Here is a 24516-nt window from a genome sequence, read left to right as displayed (position 1 = left end):
AATTACTATGAACTTAATGCATACATATTATTAAAATTTGGGCTATAATGGTTGTATTGATGTATATCAACTTGAAATGCTCCCAAAAATGGCACTACAGAATGTAAAAAAATAATATAAGCTCTGGCGGACTTGGTTCTATGGTAGGTCTTAAAGGGTTAAGTTCTTAATAAACTGCTTAATGGGATCTATTTGACAGCTTGTAATTTTTATTGTTAATGCTTGAATGTTTTTCCTCAGTTAAATCAACAGTAAATGGACCTGAGCTTTAGCACCAAAATTTCCTGGTTACATTTGGTGTAAGACTGTGTTTTGGGTTAAAATACACCTGTTGCTGAAGTTAACCACATTTTAAAGTTTCTTGGACATACGAACTGCCCAGTATGAGCTATTGTCTGAAAAGGGGGGCAGCCATTAACCTCTTTTGGTTGCATTTCAGATAATGATGGACACTCATCAGCATACAGCATGTTGAAGATATCCTTAAAAATCTGATAATACTGGATTTAAAAAAAGAGTAAGAGATTGAAATATTCATTGCTAATACTTTAACGTGTGCCCTCAGGTAAACCACCAATAAGGCTTGTGAACGGCATTGACCGATGCTCTGGCCGAGTGGAGATTCTGCATGATGGCCGGTGGGGAACAGTGTGTGATGATGACTGGGACTTAAAAGATGCTGCGGTGGTGTGCAGAGCCATGGACTGTGGAACACCTCAGAGAGCAAAATCTAATGCCTTCTTTGGTGAAGGCCAAGGAGTGGTCTGGTATTCTTCTGTCAACTGTTTGGGTAATGAGACGTCCCTTGGGCACTGCAGGTATCGCCCCTCTGAAAGCTTTTATTGCAGCCACCGTGAAGATGCAGGAGTGATTTGTTCAGGTAAAAACTATTTTGTCATTAAATATTTTGTCTTTTTTTAATCTTTAGATATGACTTTGGAATTTTTTTTCTGATCAGAATTTCTGTTTTATTTATGTGGCGTGATTGAGTCATGGCAGGTCCAGAGGTCGTTGTTTAGAGCCATCTTTATTATATGCGGCTGCAGCTCTCGGCTGCAACCACACTTACACCAACTTACAACACTGATTCCCCATGTTTTAACACAGATGCATTGCAGATGCCGTGCAGGCGCATCCGCACGGCACCGCAGTCCACGGCCCACCACAATTTATATCACAGTTATTTCCATGACATCAGTGAGAATATTGTATGGATTTCAATTAATGCAATTTTCAGGCACCAACTAATTGCTGATTTTGTGCTCTTTGCTTTGTAGCTACCATTCGACTCATCAATGGGACTGACATGTGCTCAGGAAGGGTGGAGGTCCACTATGGTGAACACTGGTCACCAGCATTTAATATTAACTGGGGAATGAATGAAGCTACAGTGGTGTGCAGAGAGATAAATTGCGGAGATCCTGTCAAGATTTCAAGGTCATTTGGTCAAATTGAAGATTTGAGAGGACATGAGATCCACTGTAATGGTAGAGAGAACTCTGTCACACAGTGCACATTTAGGAACTATACCAGATCTATCACCGAAGGTATTGAAGAGGCCTCTGTGGTATGCTCAGGTAAGACTTGATGTTATATTTCAAAAAGAAAATGAATCCATGAAGTTCTTTATCAAACAGATCAAGTATGATTTTTTTCCAATTAAAGTGTTGATGCAAACCATCAGATCAATATTTTTGTAGTCTAAACACGTGTTAATCAGGTACAACCCGAGTTATAAATTATGTCACTATTTTCACATATGTGTGCTATAGCAGTGCATATACAGAGAGAAGACCAATAGGATTAGGCCAGCCAAAGCACACACAGACTATTCACGAACACACAAAAGAATTGGACCATATAAGATATAAGATGCTGTGCTTCAGTGCTGCACATGTTTCAGTCAGCTAGCTGGCCACTACGATTTAGCATGAAGCTGCATCTTTGAACCTTTGTTTTTATATTGTTTTCCTCTATTCTTCACCCTTCCTTTACACAATTTTGCTATTCAATTGCTCTAAATTATTATTACACATAATAATAATAATAGATTGGATTTATATAGCGCTTTTCAAGGCACCCAAAGCGCTTTACAATGCCACTATTCATTCACTCTCGCATTCACACACTGGTGGAGGCAAGCTACGGTTGTAGCCACAGCTGCCCTGGGGAAGACTGACAGAAGCGAGGCTGCCATATCGCGCCATCGGCCCCTCTGGCCAACACCAGTAGGTAAAGTGTCTTGCCCAAGGACACAACGACAAGGACAGAGAATCAAGGACAGAGAATCGGGAATTGAACCGGCGACCTTCCGGTTACAAATACACTTCCCAACCCCCTGAACCACGGTCGCTCAGGGGGTCAAAGTAATTCCTTTACTCATTGAGGTCAACTTGACCTTTTTGATACCTTTAAATGGACAGTCTACTTCTAGGTAGAACAAATGCAATATGGCAAATTATTTTATGCCTAACAAGTGATTTCACCATTACCAGCATTTAGCAAACACAATGTGAGACAACAGATGAATATTAACCACTTACAATGGTAAATGCTATTGATCTGATGATGCACTGATCACCCAGTGAGGGTAATATAGCCAAGGGTCAGCAACATTGAAACTATGAAAAGAGCAATTTCTGAGTCATTTTTGATGCTGTAAAACATATTCCATCTGTATGATGCAGAAATCATAGCTGATTAAGTCTAAAATGGTCTGTTGGTGATATGATTCATTTGTATTTTTTCTTTGCATTTTTCTTTGTATTTATAGATTTATGTTAGATTTATATAACAACTCTGCTTTCCAGGTAATGTGAGATTAGCCGGTGGATCCACTCGTTGTGATGGAAGAGTAGAGTATTTCAATAAAGGCCAGTGGGGGACTGTGTGTGCTGAATCCTGGGACATGAATGATGCAGCAGTGGTGTGCAGACAGTTGGACTGTGGGAGGCCCCATAAGCTTCTTCAGCTTGGCCCTGGTACAGGACAGACCTGGACAGATCAAATTGAATGCAATGGAAAAGAGTCTACATTGAATCAGTGTCAACAAAGACCATATCCATATCGAGACAGGACTTGCAACAACACTGTAGTGGCTGGTGTTTTCTGCACAGGTAAGAAAAACATACAAACCCAGTTCCAAAAACAAAACGTTTGGATCTTTTTAAAAATGTAAGTAAAGAATAAATGCAAAGATTTCCAAATCCATATTTGATTCACAATAGAACATCAAAAAGAATTTAACATCATCAAAAAGTGAAATTCTTTTTGGAAAACAAGCTGTGTCCTGTGAAGTAAAGAGGTGAGGGACCACACTGCTTATCAGTCTTTAGTTCAAGCAACAGCATCAGTATGAGGGTGCATTAATGCCCATGAAACTGCCAGCTTGAAAATCTGGCAAAACACCAAAAATGCTGAAATCCAGATACAAGTTTGAGAGAAACAGATGCTTCCAGCAAGATGACATCTGTTTCCATGTATATTTCAGTGAGACAGTGCTAAACACCATACTACAGCTAATGTAGTATGCTATTCTTTTGCACATAAGCTTCATTGCTTCCTTCTTCTTCGTTCCTTCATTTCTCTCCCAGAAGTCCAGCAACTGGTCTTCCTAGTTTGCAAATGTTTACAGACCGTTCATAGAAGACATGGCCTTGTTCCAACTTGCTCTAGAGTTGTAGTCAAATTTAAAATACACTTGGAATTTCTTAAAATGAGAACTGGTTGCAGGGGTCATTTTGAGCCCCTCCAGCATCAGCAGTAATAATGGTAAATAAATAGTCTTTTCAGTTCAGCTTTCTGTTGCTGAGATCAGCCAGAAACCCAGCCAGTTCTCCACACATTTGGGCACACACTCCCCTGCTCTGTACTATCCTGCTGTACCCTGGCTCTGCATCCCACAGGTGATATGTGGCTACAGGACCCTATATATTTATTTGTCAATCACATCTAGCTAGCTCTGTCTTAATTTTGAGCAGCTTTCATGACAAAAAGTGTGTAAACAATCGTGTTGTTAGACAAACCAGGTGCAGCAGTTGTGATTTTACATTAATTTCTATATTGTAAAAGTGACATCCTCAGCAGTTCCAGGTACTATTAGTACTTTTATTTGACATACTCCAAGTTCTCTACTAATAATAATGTTTAGATTACAATTTGTGATGTTAAAATTGTGCATTTTCTCAGGCTGAATATTTGATATTTTCAAGATTGTATTGTGAATAAAATATGAATTAATCACTGAATTCTGTTTTTACATAAATTTTATATGAAAAATGCCAAAGAGTAATATTGGCAGCTTAAATGTTCTTTATCATTTAAAAAAAAAGTTTAATATTGTCTTCTGAGTTTAACCGGTGTACAATATACCTAAATACATCACAGTTGTTTGTTGGTCATTCTTCCATACCTGTGGCTACATATTTAGTTTATTTGCCTTCACAGAAAGCTTGGCGGTCCGCTTGGTTAACAGTAATGATGAGTGCTCTGGAAGAGTGGAGGTTCGTCATGATGACCAGTGGCACACAGTGTGTGACACGGACTGGACTCTAAGTAAAGCTGGAGCGGTGTGTGAGTCGCTGCAGTGTGGACGTGCCGTGAAAGCTCATGGTGGTGCTGTTTTTGGCCGTGGCAGTGGGTCAGTGGTGGAGGCTAGCAATTCATGTTTCGGCAATGTGACATCTCTTCAGCAATGCTCAGTCGAAGGTTTTACAAGAGCAACCTGCGGGCATGAATATGATGCTGGTGTTCTCTGTGCAGGTAAATCCTTATTATTATGTTCAAAATTCAAACATAATTTTTTACGAGATCACAAACAGTATAAATTATTGCTGTGATGTGATGTCACCAACTGTGGTGGTGGTGGGAGGGTAACTGGTAAACTACACGCTTATTGGTTAATAATTACAAGTTGTTAGCCACTGATCATACTTTGAAACAGATAATGACTGAGATTTATGCACTTAATTTTTTTTCTCTTTTTTCCCAAGGGGTCACCAGAGCAGATGAATCTGTATTTTTGATTTGGTACTGACTTCAAAACAGATATTCTTTCACATTTAACCCTGCCATTTAATCTGTCTTCAAAAGGGCACTGGGATTACACTCACTTTCTCTCATTTTCATGGTTTCTGTTTTTTTCCCTAGTTTGGTTTTTTTTTTATGGGTTTATTATTTGGTGGGTTTCTTTCTACATTTTTAGCCTTTTGTGTCTATTAGTATTTTCAAGTGCGTCCTAGTTTAGTTATTCATATTTGTAGACATTTCCCTGTATGTAGTCTGTCTCTTCTCCATTTGTTTCCCTTTTTGTCTGTGTGTCTAGTCTGTCTCTCTCTATTCTGTACTTCCCGTCTTATTTTGTAGTCCCTCATCATGTGTGCTGTTTTCTGTCACTCTTTGTGTCCCCTTCCCCCTGTGTCAATTCCCTTGTCTACGATTGTGGTCGACTGAACATATGCATTTATGTTTTTTATTTTGGAATAGGCAGAACTTGCTCTCTTCCTCGCTGACTCTACATCTGTCGTTATGTCACACATTGACTCACTATTTCTTGCACCAAAACACACACACAATGCACAATGGGCTTTGAGGTAGCAGCCAAGAAAGATATAGTTTGTGTCTGTGAGCACCCATGTGTACACCTGTGTGCACATCTGTGTGCGTGAGTGTGCATGTATTCAAAATGTTTCTCCATTTAACGATCTGCTAGATGGTGTGGGGAGCCATATCCCCGTCCCAGAACAAGAAGCAGGCATGGAGGAGATCCAGGCCCCAAATATCTAGAGGCCCCCCAGAGTCCAAGAGCCCAGGGAGGACCATCGGAGGGGCAACCGCCCCACCCTCCTGGAAAGAACTGAGGAAAGCCACAGATGTTGGGTCACCCAGCAGTCCTGGTGCGGAATCCACGGGGGGCTGCAGTGATGTGTCCACGGGCTCCGCCGGCAGGCAGCCGCACAAGAATGAACCGAGCCCTGGGCCCACGGAACGAGCCCCCCCCCCACCCCTGCCGAAGGGGCCCAACTGAGCCACAAGCGGCAGGCCCTGCCAAGCAGCCACCAGGAATGAGCCGGTACATACCTGAGCGCCCAGCCCTGGACACCGAGAACCTGCCTGAAACGCACCAACATCTGAGGGCATCAGCCACCGACAGGGAGCGTTGTGGGGGTGATAGGTCCCCACACCTGGGGGGGCCTGAGATATGTCCAGAGAGGTGGAGTCTAAGACCTGACATATAGACACAGACAAACAGGCACACACAGACACAAACATGCATTCCCACCCTCATGCACACATATACAAATAATTGGCACTCACCCAATGTGGTGTAACGTTTGACCCATTATGCATACACTGGACACGACTGTGATGACAGCAATACTTTTATTTACAACTGTGGTTTTCGCTTTTCACTGGGACACAGACACTCCCTCTCTCTACTGTCAGGTCCGCTCTCCTCCTCCTCCGACTGTCACTGTGAACATATAAAGAGTCACAACCACATTCATATCCCAGCACACCTGTTCACCCCGCCCCTGTGCCACCCCAGGATCTCACTGCGTCACCCCTCCTCTGCAGCCGGCCAGAGACCACACCCACGCCACAGTGGAGACAAACAGAAATGGACACTGTACACACACACTCACACTCCCCAAGCATACTCTATCTATGTTTTTCCTCAGTTAAATCAACAGTAAATGGACCTGAGCTTTAGCACCAAAATTTCCTGGTTACATTTGGTGTAAGACTGTGTTTTGGGTTAAAATACACCTGTTGCTGAAGTTAACCACATTTTAAAGTTTCTTGGACATACGAACTGTCCAGTATGAGCTATTGCCTGAAAAGGGGGACAGCCATTAACATCTTTTGGTTGCATTTCAGATAATGATGGACACTCATCAGCATACAGCATGTTGAAGATATCCTTAAAAATCTGATAATACTGGATTTAAAAAAGAGTAAGAGATTGAAATATTCATTGCTAATACTTTAACGTGTGCCCTCAGGTAAACCACCAATAAGGCTTGTGAACGGCATTGACCGATGCTCTGGCCGAGTGGAGATTCTGCATGACGGCCGGTGGGGAACAGTGTGTGATGATGGCTGGGACTTCAGAGAGGCTGAGGTGGTGTGCAGAGCCATGGACTGTGGAACACCTCAGAGAGCAAAATCTAAGGCCTTCTTTGGTGAAGGCCAAGGAGTGATCTGGTATTCTTCTGTCAACTGTTTGGGTAATGAGACGTCCCTTGGGCACTGCAGGTATCGCCCCTCTGAAAGCTTTTCGTGCAGCCACCGTGAAGATGCAGGAGTGATTTGTTCAGGTAAAAACTATTTTGTCATTAAATATTGTGTCTTTTTTTAATCTTTAGATATGACTTCCAGAGGTTGTTGTTTAAAGCCATCTTTATTATATGTGGCTGCAGCTCTCGGCTTCAACCACACTTACACCAACTTACAACACTGATTCCCCATGTTTTAACACAGAGGGCGTGATTGCAGATGACGTGCAGGCGCATCCGCACGGCACCGCAGTCCACGGCCCACCACAATTTATATCACAGTTATTTCCATGACATCAGTGAGAATATTGTATGGATTTCAATTAATGCAATTTTCAGGCACCAACTAATTGCTGATTTTGTGCTCTTTGCTTTGTAGCTACCATTCGACTCATCAATGGGACTGACATGTGCTCAGGAAGGGTGGAGGTCCACTACGGTGAACACTGGTCACCAGCATTTAATATTAACTGGGGAATGAATGAAGCCACAGTGGTGTGCAGAGAGATAAATTGTGGAGATCCTGTCAAGATTTCAAGGTCATTTGGTCAAGGTGAAGATCTGAGAGGACATGAGATCCACTGTAATGGTAGAGAGAGCTCTGTCACACAGTGCACATTTAGGAACTATACCAGATCTATCACCGAAGGTATTGAAGAGGCCTCTGTGGTATGCTCAGGTAAGACTTGATGTTATATTTCAAAAAGAAAATGAATCCATGAAGTTCTTTATCAAACAGATCAAGTATGATTTTTTCCATTTAAAATGTTGATGTAAACCATCAGATCAATATTTTTGTAGTCTAAACACGTGTTAATCAGGTACAACCCGAGTTATAAATTATGTCACTATCTTCACATATGTGTGCTATAGCAGTGCATATACAGAGAGAAGACCAATAGGATTAGGCCAGTCAAAGCACACACAAACTATTCACAAACACACAAAAGAATTGGACCATATAAGATGCTGTAAATAGGCTGTGCTTCAGTGCTGCACATGTTTCAGTCAGCTAGCTGGCCACTACGATTTAGCATGAAGCTGCATCTTTGAACCTTTGTTTTTATATTGTTTTCCTCTCTTCGTCACCGTTCCTTTACACAATTTTGCTATTGAATTGCTCTAAATTATTATTACACATAATTAATCCCTTTACTCATTGAGGTCAACTTTTTGATACCTTTAAATGGACAGTCTACTTCTAGGTAGAACAAATGCAATATGGCAAATTATTTTATGCCTAACAAGTGATTTCACCATTACCAGCATTTAGCAAACACAATGTGAGACAACAGATGAATATTAACCACTTACAATGGTAAATGCTATTGATCTGATGATGCACTGATCACCCAGTGAGGGTAATATAGCCAAGGGTCAGCAACATTGAAACTATGAAAAGAGCAATTTCTGAGTCATTTTTGATGCTGTAAAACATATTCCATCTGTATGATGCAGAAATCATAGCTGATTAAGTCTAAAATGGTCTGTTGGTGTTATGATTCATTTGTATTTTTTCTTTGCATTTTTCTTTGTATTTATAGATTTATGTTAGATTTATATAACAACTCTGCTTTCCAGGTAATGTGAGATTAGCCGGTGGATCCACTCGTTGTGATGGAAGAGTAGAGTATTTCAATAAAGGCCAGTGGGGGACTGTGTGTGCTGAATTCTGGGACATCAATGATGCAGCAGTGGTGTGCAGACAGTTGGACTGTGGGAGGCCCCATAAGCTTCTTCAGCTTGGCCCTGGTACAGGACAGACCTGGACAAATCAAATTGAATGCAATGGAAAAGAGTCTACATTGAATCAGTGTCAACAAAGACCATATCCATATCGAGACAGGACTTGCAACAACACTGTAGTGGCTGGTGTTTTCTGCACAGGTAAGAAAAACATACAAACCCAGTTCCAAAAACAAAACGTTTGGATCTTTTTAAAAATGTAAGTAAAGAATAAATGCAAAGATTTCCAAATCCATATTTGATTCACAATAGAACATCAAAAAGAATTTAACATCATCAAAAAGTGAAATTCTTTTTGGAAAACAAGCTGTGTCCTGTGAAGTAAAGAGGTGAGGGACCACACTGCTTATCAGTCTTTAGTTCAAGCAACAGCATCAGTATGAGGGTGCATTAATGCCCATGAAACTGCCAGCTTGAAAATCTGGCAAAACACCAAAAATGCTGAAATCCAGATACAAGTTTGAGAGAAACAGATGCTTCCAGCAAGATGACATCTGTTTCCATGTATATTTCAGTGAGACAGTGCTAAACACCATACTACAGCTAATGTAGTATGCTATTCTTTTGCACATAAGCTTCATTGCTTCCTTCTTCTTCGTTCCTTCATTTCTCTCCCAGAAGGCCAGCAACTGGTCTTCCTAGTTTGCAAATGTTTACAGACCGTTCATAGAAGACATGGCCTTGTTCCAACTTGCTCTAGAGTTGTAGTCAAATTTAAAATACACTTGGAATTTCTTAAAATGAGAACTGGTTGCAGGAGTCATTTTGAGCCCCTCCAGCATCAGCAGTAATAATGGTAAATAAATAGTCTTTTCAGTTCAGCTTTCTGTTGCTGAGATCAGCCAGAAACCCAGCCAGTTCTCCACACATTTGGGCACACACTCCCCTGCTCTGTACTATCCTGCTGTACCCTGGCTCTGCATCCCACAGGTGATATGTGGCTACAGGACCCTATATATTTATTTGTCAATCACATCTAGCTAGCTCTGTCTTAATTTAGCTCTCACGACAAAAAGTGTATAAACAATCGTGTTTTTAGACAAACCAGGTGCGCAGCAGTTGTGATTTTACATTAATATCTATATTGTAAAAGTGACATCCTCAGCAGTTCCAGGTACTATTAGTATTTTTATTTGATGCACTCCAGTTCCGTAGTCAAAGGAGCTTGCAAAGAAAGGCGTCTGGACTTCTTTAAGTTGCTTGAAGACGTTTCACTTCTCATCCGAGAAGCTTCTTCAGTTCTAAGGTCAAATGGTGGAGAGTCCCAGATATAAACCTAGTGGGAGTAACCCCCCACAGAGGGACAAAAGGACCCCCTGATGATCCTCTAATCGCCTGAGCCAAGGTATGAAACTGGGTGTGGGTCCCAATCAGCCAGAGTTTCGGGTGAGTTCATTGTGAAGCCTGGCCCCACCTTATCATGCGAATTCCTGAGATCAGATGGCCCAGGATGTGAGTGGGCGTTAAGGCGTCTTGGAAGGGATCTCAAAACTGGATTATAGAAGGCAGAGAGTTGGTGTCGTAAACCACCGCCTCTGTTCAAAGATGGTCGCTCACAGTGGACATAGATGGCTTCTTTCACTCCTCTTTCAAACCATCGCCTTACATATCACCGCCTTTACCCAGGGGATGCCATACCCTGCATCTATGGACTTCCTAAAATCCACAAGGAAGCTGTCCCACTCAGACCCATAGTCAGTAGCATAAACTCAGCCACTTATAACATTGCTAAACACCTTGCTACCATCCTTGCTCCTCTTGTGGGGAACACCCCACACCACATCAAGAACTCCACCGACTTCACCGACAAGGTCCAGAAACTTACCCTGGATCCAGATGAAACCATGGTGTCCTTTGATGTAATCAAATCAAATCAAATCAAATCACTTTTATTGTCACATCACATGTGCAGGTACATTGGTACTAGAGATGGCACGATACCACTTTTTTATGTCCGATACCGATACCGATATCATAAATTTGGATATCTGCCGATACCGATATGAATCCGATATAGTGTTTTTTAATCAACAAAACTGTTTTTTTAATATCTTGCTGCATTTTGTATAAGTTCATACTCAAGTTTAAAACAACAACTACACTAAAGCTATTCTGTTATACCTGTATGCAAAAAAAAGATTTCATAGTTCAGCAATACTAATCAATCTAATAAACTTAAACCTACACCATCCTCCCTATTCTGGTATTCAAAAGAGTACTTAGCGTAAATATTAAGCAACCTAACTAATAGGGTTCCAACTCCCAGCAACAACAAAAATAAATAAATAAAAAATAGGGAACCACCCCTCACGCTCCACCTCATGATGCTTAATCGACGTAATCAACCTTAATTTGATGCAGTGTGAAAAAAAATGCACAGAAATCAATTATTTTTCAAGAAATATTAAATAGATTCAGCATCTTTCTTCAACAAAATTGCAGACTGCACAGATGGTACCTTCCCAAAGGAAAAAGTACTATAACTTACTAGGGTATATATATTAGACTTAAAAGTCACTATATACAGTAATTGACTTCTATTCATTTTAGATCAAATTAAAACTTTGGGTGTCAGATAATTATTTATTAAAAGCTCGACATTTTAAATGAGAATAAGAAAGAAAAGTATGTCTTTGTGCCCCCTTTTCCCTGTTAATGCCCTATCGGCCCCCCTGGCTAAACTTTGCTAGATCCGCCCCTGCACAGTTACCAGCGTCAGCTACGTAGAAAAAGATCCTGGTGTAGAAAGTAATATTAAATACATTCTAGCAACAGCTGATCAAGCTTAAACGTGCTGCTGTTATTCAGCCGCTGGTTTCCTCTTTCTGGTGCAAAGTGGGCCAAAAACAAACAAGAGAGACGGACTCGCGACAGAAAAGCCGATCAGCTGATCATTAAGCAGTTTCATGATTGAAGTAGCAGCAAGAAGAGGCAGTCGCTTGTTAAGCTTGACGCAGGAATGCTTTACAAACATTCAGAGATGGACTTACACACTTGCTTTACTTCTCTCGGGGATAACTTTGTCGGAGATGAAATGCCGGGTTGCTAGCGAAGCTCCAAATGCTATCCAGACCACCGACAGGTCCCGCATGCCAGAGCCGCTAGTGATGTGCGGATCGATCCTGAAATATCGATTCCTCCGATACCAGTCATTTATGTTCTAGAATCGATTCTCACATTAAAATATCGATATTTTTAGTAATTTAGGGTTAATTTGTAGTTTATCATTAACAGCAACACAGTGGAAAGAAACTATAACATTCGGATTGTCTACATTCAAAGGAACTACTTCCTCTTCCGCCTTTCATAGTCATGTGCGAAATACGGCTGTATAAAGTTTAATTTAATTTAATCTAATCTAATAACTTTAATCTCAGCCAAACCGATTTACTCACGAACAAACAAAACACTGAAAAAGCCAAACAATAACATTTTTAAGTTATCAAAGTGACTTATATATCATGTTTAACCCGAGTAGTGAAAGCCCGCGGGGGTTTGAAGACGATGTGTCGATCGGCTCAGATATTTGAAGTTTACACAGCTACATTCTCACCTGAAAACATGTTAAAAGTGTGGGTTTTTTTGCGACCCACAAAGAGAAATAAGAGTAATATTAAAACTAAGTCGCTGCCGCCATTGTTGGAAACTAGAATTGGCTCGGCCGCGCTATGAATTCTGCAATATGGTTTTTCAATTTTGTTGTCCAGGTGGAAAATTGGGAGAATGGTGGCTCCGGGATTCTCCCGGAAAAATCGGGAGGGTTGGCATGTATGGTTGTGGCAACATCACTAACCTTGTCAAACACCTCAGAGTAAATCATATCACAGAATATGAGGCACGTATGTTGAGACGAACTGAAGAGGAGGAGAGGGACAGGTGCTGCTAGGGCGAGACACACTCTCTCACAGAGTCCTTTAGTGCTGCAGGCAGGCAAGGTATTCAAATAATAATAATAATAATAATGGATTGGATTTATATAGCGCTTTTCAAGGCACCCAAAGCGCTTTACAATACCACTATTCATTCACTGTCACATTCATACACTAGCGCACAACTTCAGTTTTTTTTATTTCTATGTGATGAACTTGCATTATTAAGTGATAAGAACAAGTAATCTGATGTCCTGTAATCATTATGACGCTATAATTTGAGATACAATAAATAAAATGTTTTTTTGTATAAAGTATCGGTATCGGATCAGTATCGTCGATACCACCCTGAAAAGTACTTGGTATCGGATCGGAAAGGAAATCAGTGGTATCGCACATCACTAAGAGCCGCTCTATCACGTGATGCATACTGCTCCGACGTGCTAACGTTCTGAGGCGAGTTACGGCGTGTTGCAAGTTTTGTGAGGTGCTTTCGTGATATTTAATGGATCGGATTACATTTTTTATTTTTCTCCGATATCCGATACGCAATATCAGATCGGTCCATCTCTACTAAATACATCACAGTTCTTGTATTTATGTTGTATTCTTCCATATCCTGTGGTTGCATGTGCTCTTTATTTGCCTTCACAGGAAGCTTGACTGTCCAGTTGGTTAACGGTACTCATAAGTGCTCTGGAAGAGTGGAAGTTCGTCATGATTCCCAGTGGCACACAGTGTGTGACACGGACTGGACTCTAAGTAAAGCTGGAGTGGTGTGCGAGACTCTGGAGTGTGGACGTTCCATGAATGCTCCTGGTGCTGCTTTTTACGGCCCAGGCAGTGGACCAGTGGTGGAGGCTAGCTCTTCATGCTTTGAGACTGTGACTTCTATTCAGCAATGCTCGGGCAAAGGTTTTACAAGAGCAACCTGCGGGCATGAACATGATGCTGGTGTTTTCTGTGCAGGTAAAGACTTTTATTATTATATGTTAAAAATTCTGGCACATTTTTTCTTAAGGTCATAGACATTATGAATGATGAGGGTAACCCTAACTTTCATCAACCGCTGCCCTGATGTTCTGTTATGGAGCTTTGAGATAAGTGTTTTCACCATCACCGTCTTGGTGCTTTGATACCCCCAGCGCTGGGTTACACTAACTTGTGACCTTGTTTTGCTGAGTTTGTTATGCGTACCACTCGCAAACTGGGAATATTTCACCTGTAAGGCAAATGTTTTTACCAGTATACCTGAATGACTGATACCATGAATTCAGAATGAAAGTTTTCATAGGCATCAAGTTAGAACTCATTTTCCCTCAAACTTTGGTAGGATAGGAGGCATTTTGCAAACCACAGATGTCACTTTCTGGTGGCTGTTAAAAAGCATGTAGGTTCATTTTTAAGAACCTGAAACTAATTTGATGTTTTGTTTTAACGTATGAGACAATACACAATATAGAGGAAATTCATCAGTATTTGATTCCACAAAAACTGAGGCATGAAAAATTGTGATTTCATTTGCACAATGCAAATAAATGCTTAGTTTGTTATTTTTTGAAAATACAATGTTTTTTACATTATCCTGAACAGATAAAAAAAAGTCTACAGCACTTTCATGCTTGTAAGTTAAGGAAGTAGGTAAAACCAAGAGCTGCTTGGTATAATTTGTTATAAATTGGTATATGTAAGCTGTAGAGGTGCTTACAGGTATGTTTTGTAAAAGCCAGGGTTGGCATTTCTTCCTTCACAGCTACCCTAATGTAGTTCATTAGTTTCTTATCTTACATACTATATACCTGAGTAGTATACACATTTAATGTTTCATTTTAAATAAAAGTGACTAAATGCTATATAATATCCAAGTAATATTACACGTAAGTAATTGTTATTCGTTGAAAATCGAAAGAGTCTGTTAGCTGCATCTAAGCTATATGATCTACATATTAATGTGAAAATATTGTACAATATATTGTGCGCACATGTACAGCACAGATGTCTTTTGAGAACTACAGTGGGGCAAAAAAGTATTTAGTCAGCCACCGATTGTGCAAGTTCCCCCACCTAAAATGATGACAGAGGTCAGTAATTTGCACCAGAGGTACACTTCAACTGTGAGAGACAGAATGTGAAAAAAAAATCCATGAATCCACATGGTAGGATTTGTAAAGAATTTATTCGTAAATCAGGGTGGAAAATAAGTATTTGGTCAATAACAAAAATACAACTCAATACTTTGTAACATAACCTTTGTTGGCAATAACAGAGGTCAAACGTTTACTATAGGTCTTTACCAGGTTTGCACACACAGTAGCTGGTATTTTGGCCCATTCCTCCATGCAGATCTTCTCGAGAGCAGTGATGTTTTGGGGCTGTCGCCGAGCAACACGGACTTTCAACTCCCGCCACAGATTTTCTATGGGGTTGAGGTCTGGAGACTGGCTAGGCCACTCCAGGACTTTCAAATGCTTCTTACGGAGCCACTCCTTTGTTGCCCGGGCGGTGTGTTTTGGATCATTGTCATGTTGGAAGACCCAGCCTCGTTTCATCTTCAAAGTTCTCACTGATGGAAGGAGGTTTTGGCTCAAAATCTCACGATACATGGCCCCATTCATTCTGTCCTTAACACGGATCAGTCGTCCTGTCCCCTTGGCAGAAAAACAGCCCTATAGCATGATGTTTCCACCCCCATGCTTCACAGTAGGTATGGTGTTCTTGGGATGCAACTCAGTATTCTTCTTCCTCCAAACACGACGAGTTGAGTTTATACCAAAAAGTTCTACTTTGGTTTCATCTGACCACATGACATTCTCCCAATCCTCTGCTGTATCATCCATGTGCTCTCTGGCAAACTTCAGACGGGCCTGGACATGCACTGGCTTCAGCAGCGGAACACGTCTGGCACTGCGGGATTTGATTCCCTGCCGTTGTAGTGTGTTACTGATGGTGACCTTTGTTACTTTGGTCCCAGCTCTCTGCAGGTCATTCACCAGGTCCCCCCGTGTGGTTCTGGGATCTTTGCTCACCGTTCTCATGATCATTTTGACCCCACGGGATGAGATCTTGCGTGGAGCCCCAGATCGAGGGAGATTATCAGTGGTCTTGTATGTCTTCCATTTTCTGATGATTGCTCCCACAGTTGATTTTTTCACACCAAGCTGCTTGCCTATTGTAGATTCACTCTTCCCAGTCTGGTGCAGGTCTACAATACTTTTCCTGGTGTCCTTCGAAAGCTCTTTGGTCTTGGCCGTGGCGGAGTTTGGAGTCTGACTGTTTGAGGCTGTGGACAGGTGTCTTTTATACAGATGATGAGTTCAAACAGGTGCCATTCATACAGGTAACGAGTGGGGGACAGAAAAGCTTCTTACAGAAGACGTTACAGGTCTGTGAGAGCCAGAGATTTTCCTTGTTTGAGGTGACCAAATACTTATTTTCCACCCTAATTTACGAATAAATTCTTTACAAATCCTACCATGTGAATTCATGGATTTCTTTTTCACATTCTGTCTCTCACAGTTGAAGTGTACCTCTGGTGCAAATTACTGACCTCTGTCATCATTTTAAGTGGGGGAACTTGCACAATCGGTGGCTGACTAAATACTTTTTTGCCCCACTGTACATGTAGATGTTTGTTTTAAAGATGTCCCTTTGAATTTGTATTCACTCTTTCTGCTCTGTTATGCAGAACAAGTCCGGTTGGTGGGTGGCTCAGGTGAATGCTCCGGCAGAGTGGAGGTCTTCTATAAAGGACAGTGGGGAACTGTGTGTGATGACTTTTGGGAAATGAGAGATGCTGATGTGGTATGCAGACAGCTTGGATGCGGTCATGCCATTTCAGCACCTGAAAGTGCTCATTTTGGTAGAGGCACTGGCCCTATATGGCTGGATAACGTAGCATGCTCAGGCCAAGAGTCTGCACTTTCACACTGTTCACATCCTGGTTTTGGACAAAATAACTGTGAGCATAATGAAGATGCTAGTGTTATCTGCTTAGGTAAGAGGCATAGCTCATTTTGAACTGACAAATTAGCTCACTGCTTGCCATTTGGTTAATACATAACAAACATTTAATTTCTGTTTCTGTTGCTCTACAGAAGCCTGAAATCACAATGAACCCTGCTCCAGAGGTAAACTGGAGTGACGGAAATGAAATTATCTACATTATAATAAGAGAACACATGTGTTTGATATTTCTCCCATAAATTCTCAGATCACAAATCTTCATCTTCCCTAAAGTAGATATTAGGTCATACTGCTGTGAATATCAAAAGAAAATGGAAATGGAAATCCTCATGGAAATGCTTCTGACTTATATTGACTATAAGTCGATATAAGTACTATAAGTACTATATACTATATTGACTATAGATCAGTAACTTTGTGCTTTGTTTGCTCAGTTTTGTATAATTGTTGATAAATTTAACTATTTCTGATATACATACCATGATAAACAACTTTTTTGCCTTACTGGAAAGGCCCAGCATCTCCCTGGTGTCACCTAGTACAATGGTGATCTAAAGTTGACACAATATCAGTCACTTGAGGCAGCACCTTCACTTGCCTCTGTTCATTTCATACCTGTGAGTTCTGTACAATAGAATATGACACCAAGGAGAGCAGATCTCTCTCTACAGTGTTAGCATCTCCAAAAAGTCCTTCTGTTCTTTTTCAGTTAGGACCCTCTATATCGCTGCAATATAAGCCATTTATTATAGACCTTAGGGTGACTTTTGTGATCTGGCATTATAAAAATAAAATGTAATTGAATTACATATGGTTGTCCTTCCTGATTTTCTTGCTGATGATCAGCCAATAAAGTGCATTTGATTGACTGATTAACATCTGGCTGCCTCTCACACTCTTAATTCCTATGGAAGCAGTAAGAATAAACTTGGAGGCTGCTTCTGCTGTTTGGGTTAGCTTTTGTTAAATAAACGGCACACAGTGTAATATGTCGTGTTCAGCTGAGGTTGAGCCTTCAAATGGAAAGAGAGTGTACTTTATTTTTCATGACTGTTTTTTCAATGCATGTGTGTGTACATACACACACATCATGTGTGTGTATGTACTCCATGAGATGACACAGTACTCATGGAGATTATTTCAGCAGGATGCACTGTGTCTCTGAGGCAAGTGGACAAAATTGAGGCACTTTTTATTATTTATAATAAACCAGATGCATCTTCTGTTCATGCAGCTAACAAAATAGAACAGCATATTAAGGGGGATGCTTTCTCGAAAACAAAGAAAACCAGTCATCCAGTATCAGAATATTCATTGTACTGTGTCCCTGTCCCTGAATCTCTGAGGGAGAGCCCAGCCATCCTTTGGAGGAAGCTCATTTCTGCTGCTTGCATGTAATTTCAAATGTTGCATTAGAAATTACCTGACAGTTAAAAAAGAACAAAACAAACATTGCTTCCTTTATGGTCACTCCTGTTCTGTAATGCTTATCAAATGTTATATGGTACCAAGGCCACAACTTAGGCACACGTGCACTTCTTCCGGACCGGCCCACTAACCAAGAGTAACGAACCTGTATTGAAGAGGAAAGAAGTAGAAAGTACAGATATTAATTTAAAAATGTAGAGAGTAAAAGTAGAAAGTTGTCAGAATAATAACTACTCATGTAAAGTACAGATATCTGTAAATTCCACTTTAGTTCAGTGATGAAGTGCAACCATATCATGGTTAGCCAGCAGTGTGCCCTATAGGTCAGGTCTGGGTGACCATATTTCAGTAATAGCTGCTACAATCATGGGGTTCAGAAATATGCTTCTGTGGGGAGAACTGAAGCCAGGTTTAGAACAATATATCTTTTAACTGACATTTCAAGTAACACGGTGTGATACCAAAGCTAACAGCAGCGAATAGATACATAGTTTTTATCGTAGATAACTCTACAACCTTATTCCAAGATGGATTAAAGTTTACTCAATTGAAAAGAGTAGAGGAGAAAAATCTATTTTTCCATTTTTTAATGGAATGAAAGTGTGTTCCTATTTGTTTTAGAATCATAAAATCAGTGATTGTCCATTTGAAGCTGATGCTCAGGTGTCTCAACCCCCCACCCAAAAAACCCACATTTGGTTCATCTGGTCAGAGTCACGTGAATCCCAGCTGTCTGTTTTAAGTTTTGAGTGTGTACTAAAATAAAAATAAGTATTCTAACATCTTACCGGTTTGTTTTTATTCAGGCATTACATGTATACTATTTTTATTAAGAGAAATTAAGCTTGTGTTTCTGTCACGTAGTGCTTGTGCTTAACTATGAAGCTTATTAGACGTTATGAAGCAGATGATGCGTAAAAGCGAATTTTGTCAGTGTTTAAGATACTTTTTTAAAATTATGTTTTTTCTTCCTTAAAGAAATCTACTGCATCACGTGTATTTTTTTTTATATCATGTGTAATGTCCATTGCATTTATTAATCACAATTAAATTAAGGGGGGATGACAGTAAAAAACCCCGGCGAGAAGATGTCATCAAGTACACTGCCATTCGAATAATCGCGCTGCGTCCAGACTCCAGTGTGAACTTACGAAGTCCGGACTGGCGAGAATGCGAGCACGGATAAGGAAGTGATTGTTTGCGGGATTTGTGGTGTTTTGGTGTAAGAAATAGCAAACCAAGGTACGACACACACTGGTTTTTACATAATCACAATGAGGCAGGTACCTCATAGCACAAGCATTACGCCCAACCTATTCTAAGAGTGTAAATATACATTTAGAATTATTTTTTATTTAACTGTTTACAAATGTCAAGGAGTCAGAAACAAAGGGAGAACACAATGACAAATGATAAATTTGATGAATAAACAAATAGACAACATTTTTTTCACTCCAAAATAATACAGCACCACAATGGTAGCCCAGTATTTCACATAACTGTGTGATACTCATGCATTTATTACTTCCAGGCTGGACTACTGCAAATCATTATTATCAGGATGTCCAAAACACTCACTGAAAAGCCTTCAGCTAATCCAAAATGCTGCAGCAAGAGTACTGACAGGGACTAGAAAGAGAGAGCATATTTCTCCTGTTTTGGCTTCCCTTCATTGGCTTCCTGTTAAATCCAGAATTGAATTCAAAATCTTGCTCCTCACATACAAGGTCTTAAATAATCAGGCCCCATCTTATCTTAATGACCTTGTAGTACCATATCACCCTATTAGAGCACTTCGCTCTCGCACTGCAGAACTACTTGTTGTTCCTAGAGTATTTAAAAGTAGAATGGGAGGGAGAGCCTTCAGTTTTCAGGCCCCTCTTCTGTGGAACCAGCTTCCAGTTTGGATTCAGGAGACAGACACTATCTCTACTTTTAAGATTAGGCTTAAAACTTTCCTTTTTGCTAAAACATATAGTTAGGGCTGGACCAGGTGACCCTGGATCCTCCCTTAGTTATGCTGCAATAGACGTAGGCTGCCAGGGGATTCCCATGATGCATGCACTTTCTCACTCACTATGTGTTGATAGACCTCTCTGCATTGAATCATATCTGTTATTAACCTCTGTATCTCTTCCACAGCATGTCTTTTATCCTGTCTTCCTTCTCTCACCCCAACCGGTTGCAGCAGATGGCCCCGCTCCTCCCTGAGCCTGGTTCCGCCGGAGGTTTCTTCCTGTTAAAAGGGAGTTTTTCCTTCCCACTGTTGCCAAAGTGCTTGCTCATAGGGGGTCATATGATTGTTGGGTTTTTCTCTGTATCTATGAAGCACCTTGAGGCGACTTTTGTTGTGATTTGGTGCTATATAAATAAAATTGAATTGAATTGAATTGAATTGAATTGAATAACTGTCACATGGTATTAAACAGAAGCTGTCAACTGAGCTCTTGAGTGGGAATTCATAATGAAGCAGTTTAATTTGTAGAATTAAGATGCTCTTCATGTTTTTGGCCACCAGATGCCACCAAAGAGGACTGTTGAAAACCGTTTAATAATTAACCCCTTTTCAATACAAGCTTCAATGCTTCAGAAAGCTTCATTTGCCCATCACTACTTAAAATGTGATATTGTATAATAGCCTAATCGAACAGAAGTGCTGTAGTTTGAACTTGCCCCCAACCACATCGCAAAGATGCTTGATTACATTACATTACTGAAACCAGTCATCAGAAGATGGGTACACTGAGGTCATAAGGGAATCGTTAGCAGCTACACTCAGGTATTCTTTGGTGTTTGAAAGCTGCACAACCGATGCTAAAGGTCCTAAAGTGTGCCAAAGTTCCCATATACCATTATACTACTAGCACCAGTCTGAACCGTTTATACAAGCAGGATGGATCTATGCAGTGATTTTCTCCTTTTCCCTATACCACATATTTTCCCTATACCACATATTTTCCCTATACCACATATTTTCCCTATACCACAGTAGGGTTTTGTTACAATCCCAGTAGATCAGCAGTTTCCGAAATAGTTAGACCATCCTGTCCGGCACCAACAACCATGTTCAAAGTCATTTAAATCCCCTTTCTTCCACATTCTGGTGCTTGGTTTGAACTTTGGGAGGCATGTCTCTTTCCCTAAAATGCACTAAGATGCAGCCATGTCAAAGGCTGATTAGATATTTGGATTGACCAGCAGTTGAACTGGTGTAGCTAACATAGTGATTGGTAAGTGTATCTGACTTTATTTTCTGTGGGGAAACTGCAGTGGCCGCTATTGGACTTGCCAAAAATGTTAGAACAATTCAAGCTGAAGTAGAGTGAGCATTTGAAAGTTAAAAATAGTTGCTAACTGTACAGTATTGCCTTTAATACATAATTTAAGGTCTTCAAAGTATTTGTCTTAAGGAAGTGCAAGGTCCTTACAACAGTCTAATATTAACACAAATCCAAGCCAATAACAAGATAAAAGTACTCCTAGCGCTGCAATTGCTGTTCTAATTATAACTCTGGTATATACACGCATTTCTACTTATTAGACTATTATCTTGTTTGTGACATGACCAGCCTGTTTATCAGACTGCACACAGTGTCTTCTTTTTCAGGTAGCTTTGTGATGTAATTTCCTATCAGAGAACCTCAGATCCTGTAATAATTTACCCAAATGTCAATATGTGTTTAACCTGCTGTCCTTTCAAACTCCAGTATTCTCTAACACTAGTTTCAAATTCGGCCACTGACAAAGTTTGGAAATAGAAGATTGCCAAGACTCAGTTCAATTCATTGGGCCAGTTAGTACTTTCACGTTATTCACAGCCTCTGGTTGTGCTGGCTACAACCCTTTTTTTTTTCTTCAAACAGTCCCTATAAGGACATTTTCACTGCATGCAAGCTTTTAACAGATGAACCAAGTACTTCCCTCTGAGGACTGTTTTATGTGTTACCAAGTCTGAGGCAATAAGACTTTGTAACAAATAATATAAAACTGAATAGACAAACAAATGTATCTATTTTTTTCTATCACTTTATTCCCACACATCCGACTGAAGATGCTAAACTCTGGTTTTGAAGTATAAAGAAATGAATGGAGAGTGTTATAGAAATACACACATGAATTTTAAAGTAATAAACCTACTATGTGATTTCATTTTATGCAATATGTGAAAACATAAGCATAGACTTTGGCCACAAGTCTAAGCACAACCACAAACCAAACAAAGCTGAAATATTTGGCCAGTCATCCACCCATTTTCTTAGCTATCACCAGTCTGTTGCAAAACTAATTAAGAGAGACAGAAAACCATTCTCACAAACACACCTATAGTCAATTTACAATTAACAGTTAACTTAACATGCATGTCTTTGAACTGTGGGAGAAGACCAGAGTACCTCTAGAGAGGACACAAAGGAACATGCAAACTTCAAGATTCAAACCCATAAGTTTATTGCTGTGAGGGGACAATGATAACCTTTGCTAACCACATTGGATTTTTCTGTCTGACAAAAATTGATTCACAGTATATCATAGGATATACAAAAATAAGTCAGTGTGGAAAAGCTCACTGTAGCATCCACAAGTGCAGGTTAAAGCACTGCCATGCTAAGAAGAAGTCATCTATGAACAGTCTTATCTTGGTCAAAGCTCAATTAAAATAGACTAAGACAAAGTGGAATATTGGTCTTTGGTCAAAGGAATCAAAATTTTAAATTATTTTTGGAAAACATGGACAACACGTCCTCCAGACTAAAGAACAGAGGGACCATCCAGCTTGTTATGAACATTTAGTTCAAAAGCCCGCATCCCTGATGGTACAGGTTGCATTAGAGCCTATGGAATTGGCAGCTTGCAATGGAAACTCACCATCCGTGCAGTGAAAAGTAAACACTAGGTTTTAGAGCAACATATGCTCCCACCTAGACAATGTCTTTTTCAGGTAAGGCCTTGCATACAGTGGGGCAAAAAAGTATTTAGTCAGCCACCGATTGTGCAAGTTCCCCCACTTAAAATGATGACAGAGGTCAGTAATTTGCACCAGAGGTACACTTCAACTGTGAGAGACAGAATGTGAAAAAGAAATCCATGAATTCACATGGTAGGATTTGTAAAGAATTTATTCGTAAATTAGGGTGGAAAATAAGTATTTGGTCACCTCAAACAAGGAAAATCTCTGGCTCTCACAGACCTGTAACGTCTTCTGTAAGAAGCTTTTCTGTCCCCCACTCGTTACCTGTATGAATGGCACCTGTTTGAACTCATCATCTGTATAAAAGACACCTGTCCACAGCCTCAAACAGTCAGACTCCAAACTCCGCCATGGCCAAGACCAAAGAGCTTTCGAAGGACACCAGGAAAAGTATTGTAGACCTGCACCAGACTGGGAAGAGTGAATCTACAATAGGCAAGCAGCTTGGTGTGAAAAAATCAACTGTGGGAGCAATCATCAGAAAATGGAAGACATACAAGACCACTGATAATCTCCCTCGATCTGGGGCTCCACGCAAGATCTCATCCCGTGGGGTCAAAATGATCATGAGAACGGTGAGCAAAGATCCCAGAACCACACGGGGGGACCTGGTGAATGACCTGCAGAGAGCTGGGACCAAAGTAACAAAGGTCACCATCAGTAACACACTACAACGGCAGGGAATCAAATCCCGCAGTGCCAGACGTGTTCCGCTGCTGAAGCCAGTGCATGTCCAGGCCCGTCTGAAGTTTGCCAGAGAGCACATGGATGATACAGCAGAGGATTGGGAGAATGTCATGTGGTCAGATGAAACCAAAGTAGAACTTTTTGGTATAAACTCAACTCGTCGTGTTTGGAGGAAGAAGAATACTGAGTTGCATCCCAAGAACACCATACCTACTGTGAAGCATGGGGGTGGAAACATCATGCTATAGGGCTGTTTTTCTGCCAAGGGGACAGGACAACTGATCCGTGTTAAGGACAGAATGAATGGGGCCATGTATCGTGAGATTTTGAGCCAAAACCTCCTTCCATCAGTGAGAACTTTGAAGATGAAACGAGGCTGGGTCTTCCAACATGACAATGATCCAAAACACACCGCCTGGGCAACAAAGGAGTGGCTCCGTAAGAAGCATTTGAAAGTCCTGGAGTGGCCTAGCCAGTCTCCAGACCTCAACCCCATAGAAAATCTGTGGCGGGAGTTGAAAGTCCGTGTTACTCGGCGACAGCCCCAAAACATCACTGCTCTCGAGAAGATCTGCATGGA

General features: G+C 40.7%; 1 protein-coding gene across 1 annotated transcript in view; it reads left to right on the top strand.

Moving 5' to 3' along the window:
• The window catches only part of LOC146652015 (scavenger receptor cysteine-rich type 1 protein M160-like), a 52462-nt gene extending 34653 nt beyond the window's left edge, over positions 1-17809 (top strand). The window contains exons 18-27 of the mRNA XM_085383354.1: positions 566-880; positions 1278-1577; positions 2811-3116; positions 4447-4761; positions 7005-7319; positions 7657-7956; positions 8859-9164; positions 13547-13861; positions 16578-16886; positions 16987-17809. Coding sequence (XP_085239480.1) covers positions 566-880; positions 1278-1577; positions 2811-3116; positions 4447-4761; positions 7005-7319; positions 7657-7956; positions 8859-9164; positions 13547-13861; positions 16578-16886; positions 16987-16994 — 2789 coding nt within the window. The 3' untranslated portion in view covers positions 16995-17809. The remainder of the gene's footprint in view (positions 1-565; positions 881-1277; positions 1578-2810; positions 3117-4446; positions 4762-7004; positions 7320-7656; positions 7957-8858; positions 9165-13546; positions 13862-16577; positions 16887-16986) is intronic.
• The last annotated feature ends 6707 nt before the right edge of the window (positions 17810-24516 follow it).

The sequence above is a fragment of the Rhamphochromis longiceps genome, linkage group LG15, assembly GCF_057381845.1.
Source record: "Rhamphochromis longiceps isolate RC_006_pf linkage group LG15, R_longiceps_female_GT1.1, whole genome shotgun sequence".
In the NCBI taxonomy this organism is placed as follows: domain Eukaryota; kingdom Metazoa; phylum Chordata; class Actinopteri; order Cichliformes; family Cichlidae; genus Rhamphochromis; species Rhamphochromis longiceps.
The sequence above is the reverse complement of the archived record's forward strand: the minus strand, read 5'-3'. Positions and strand labels throughout refer to the sequence as shown.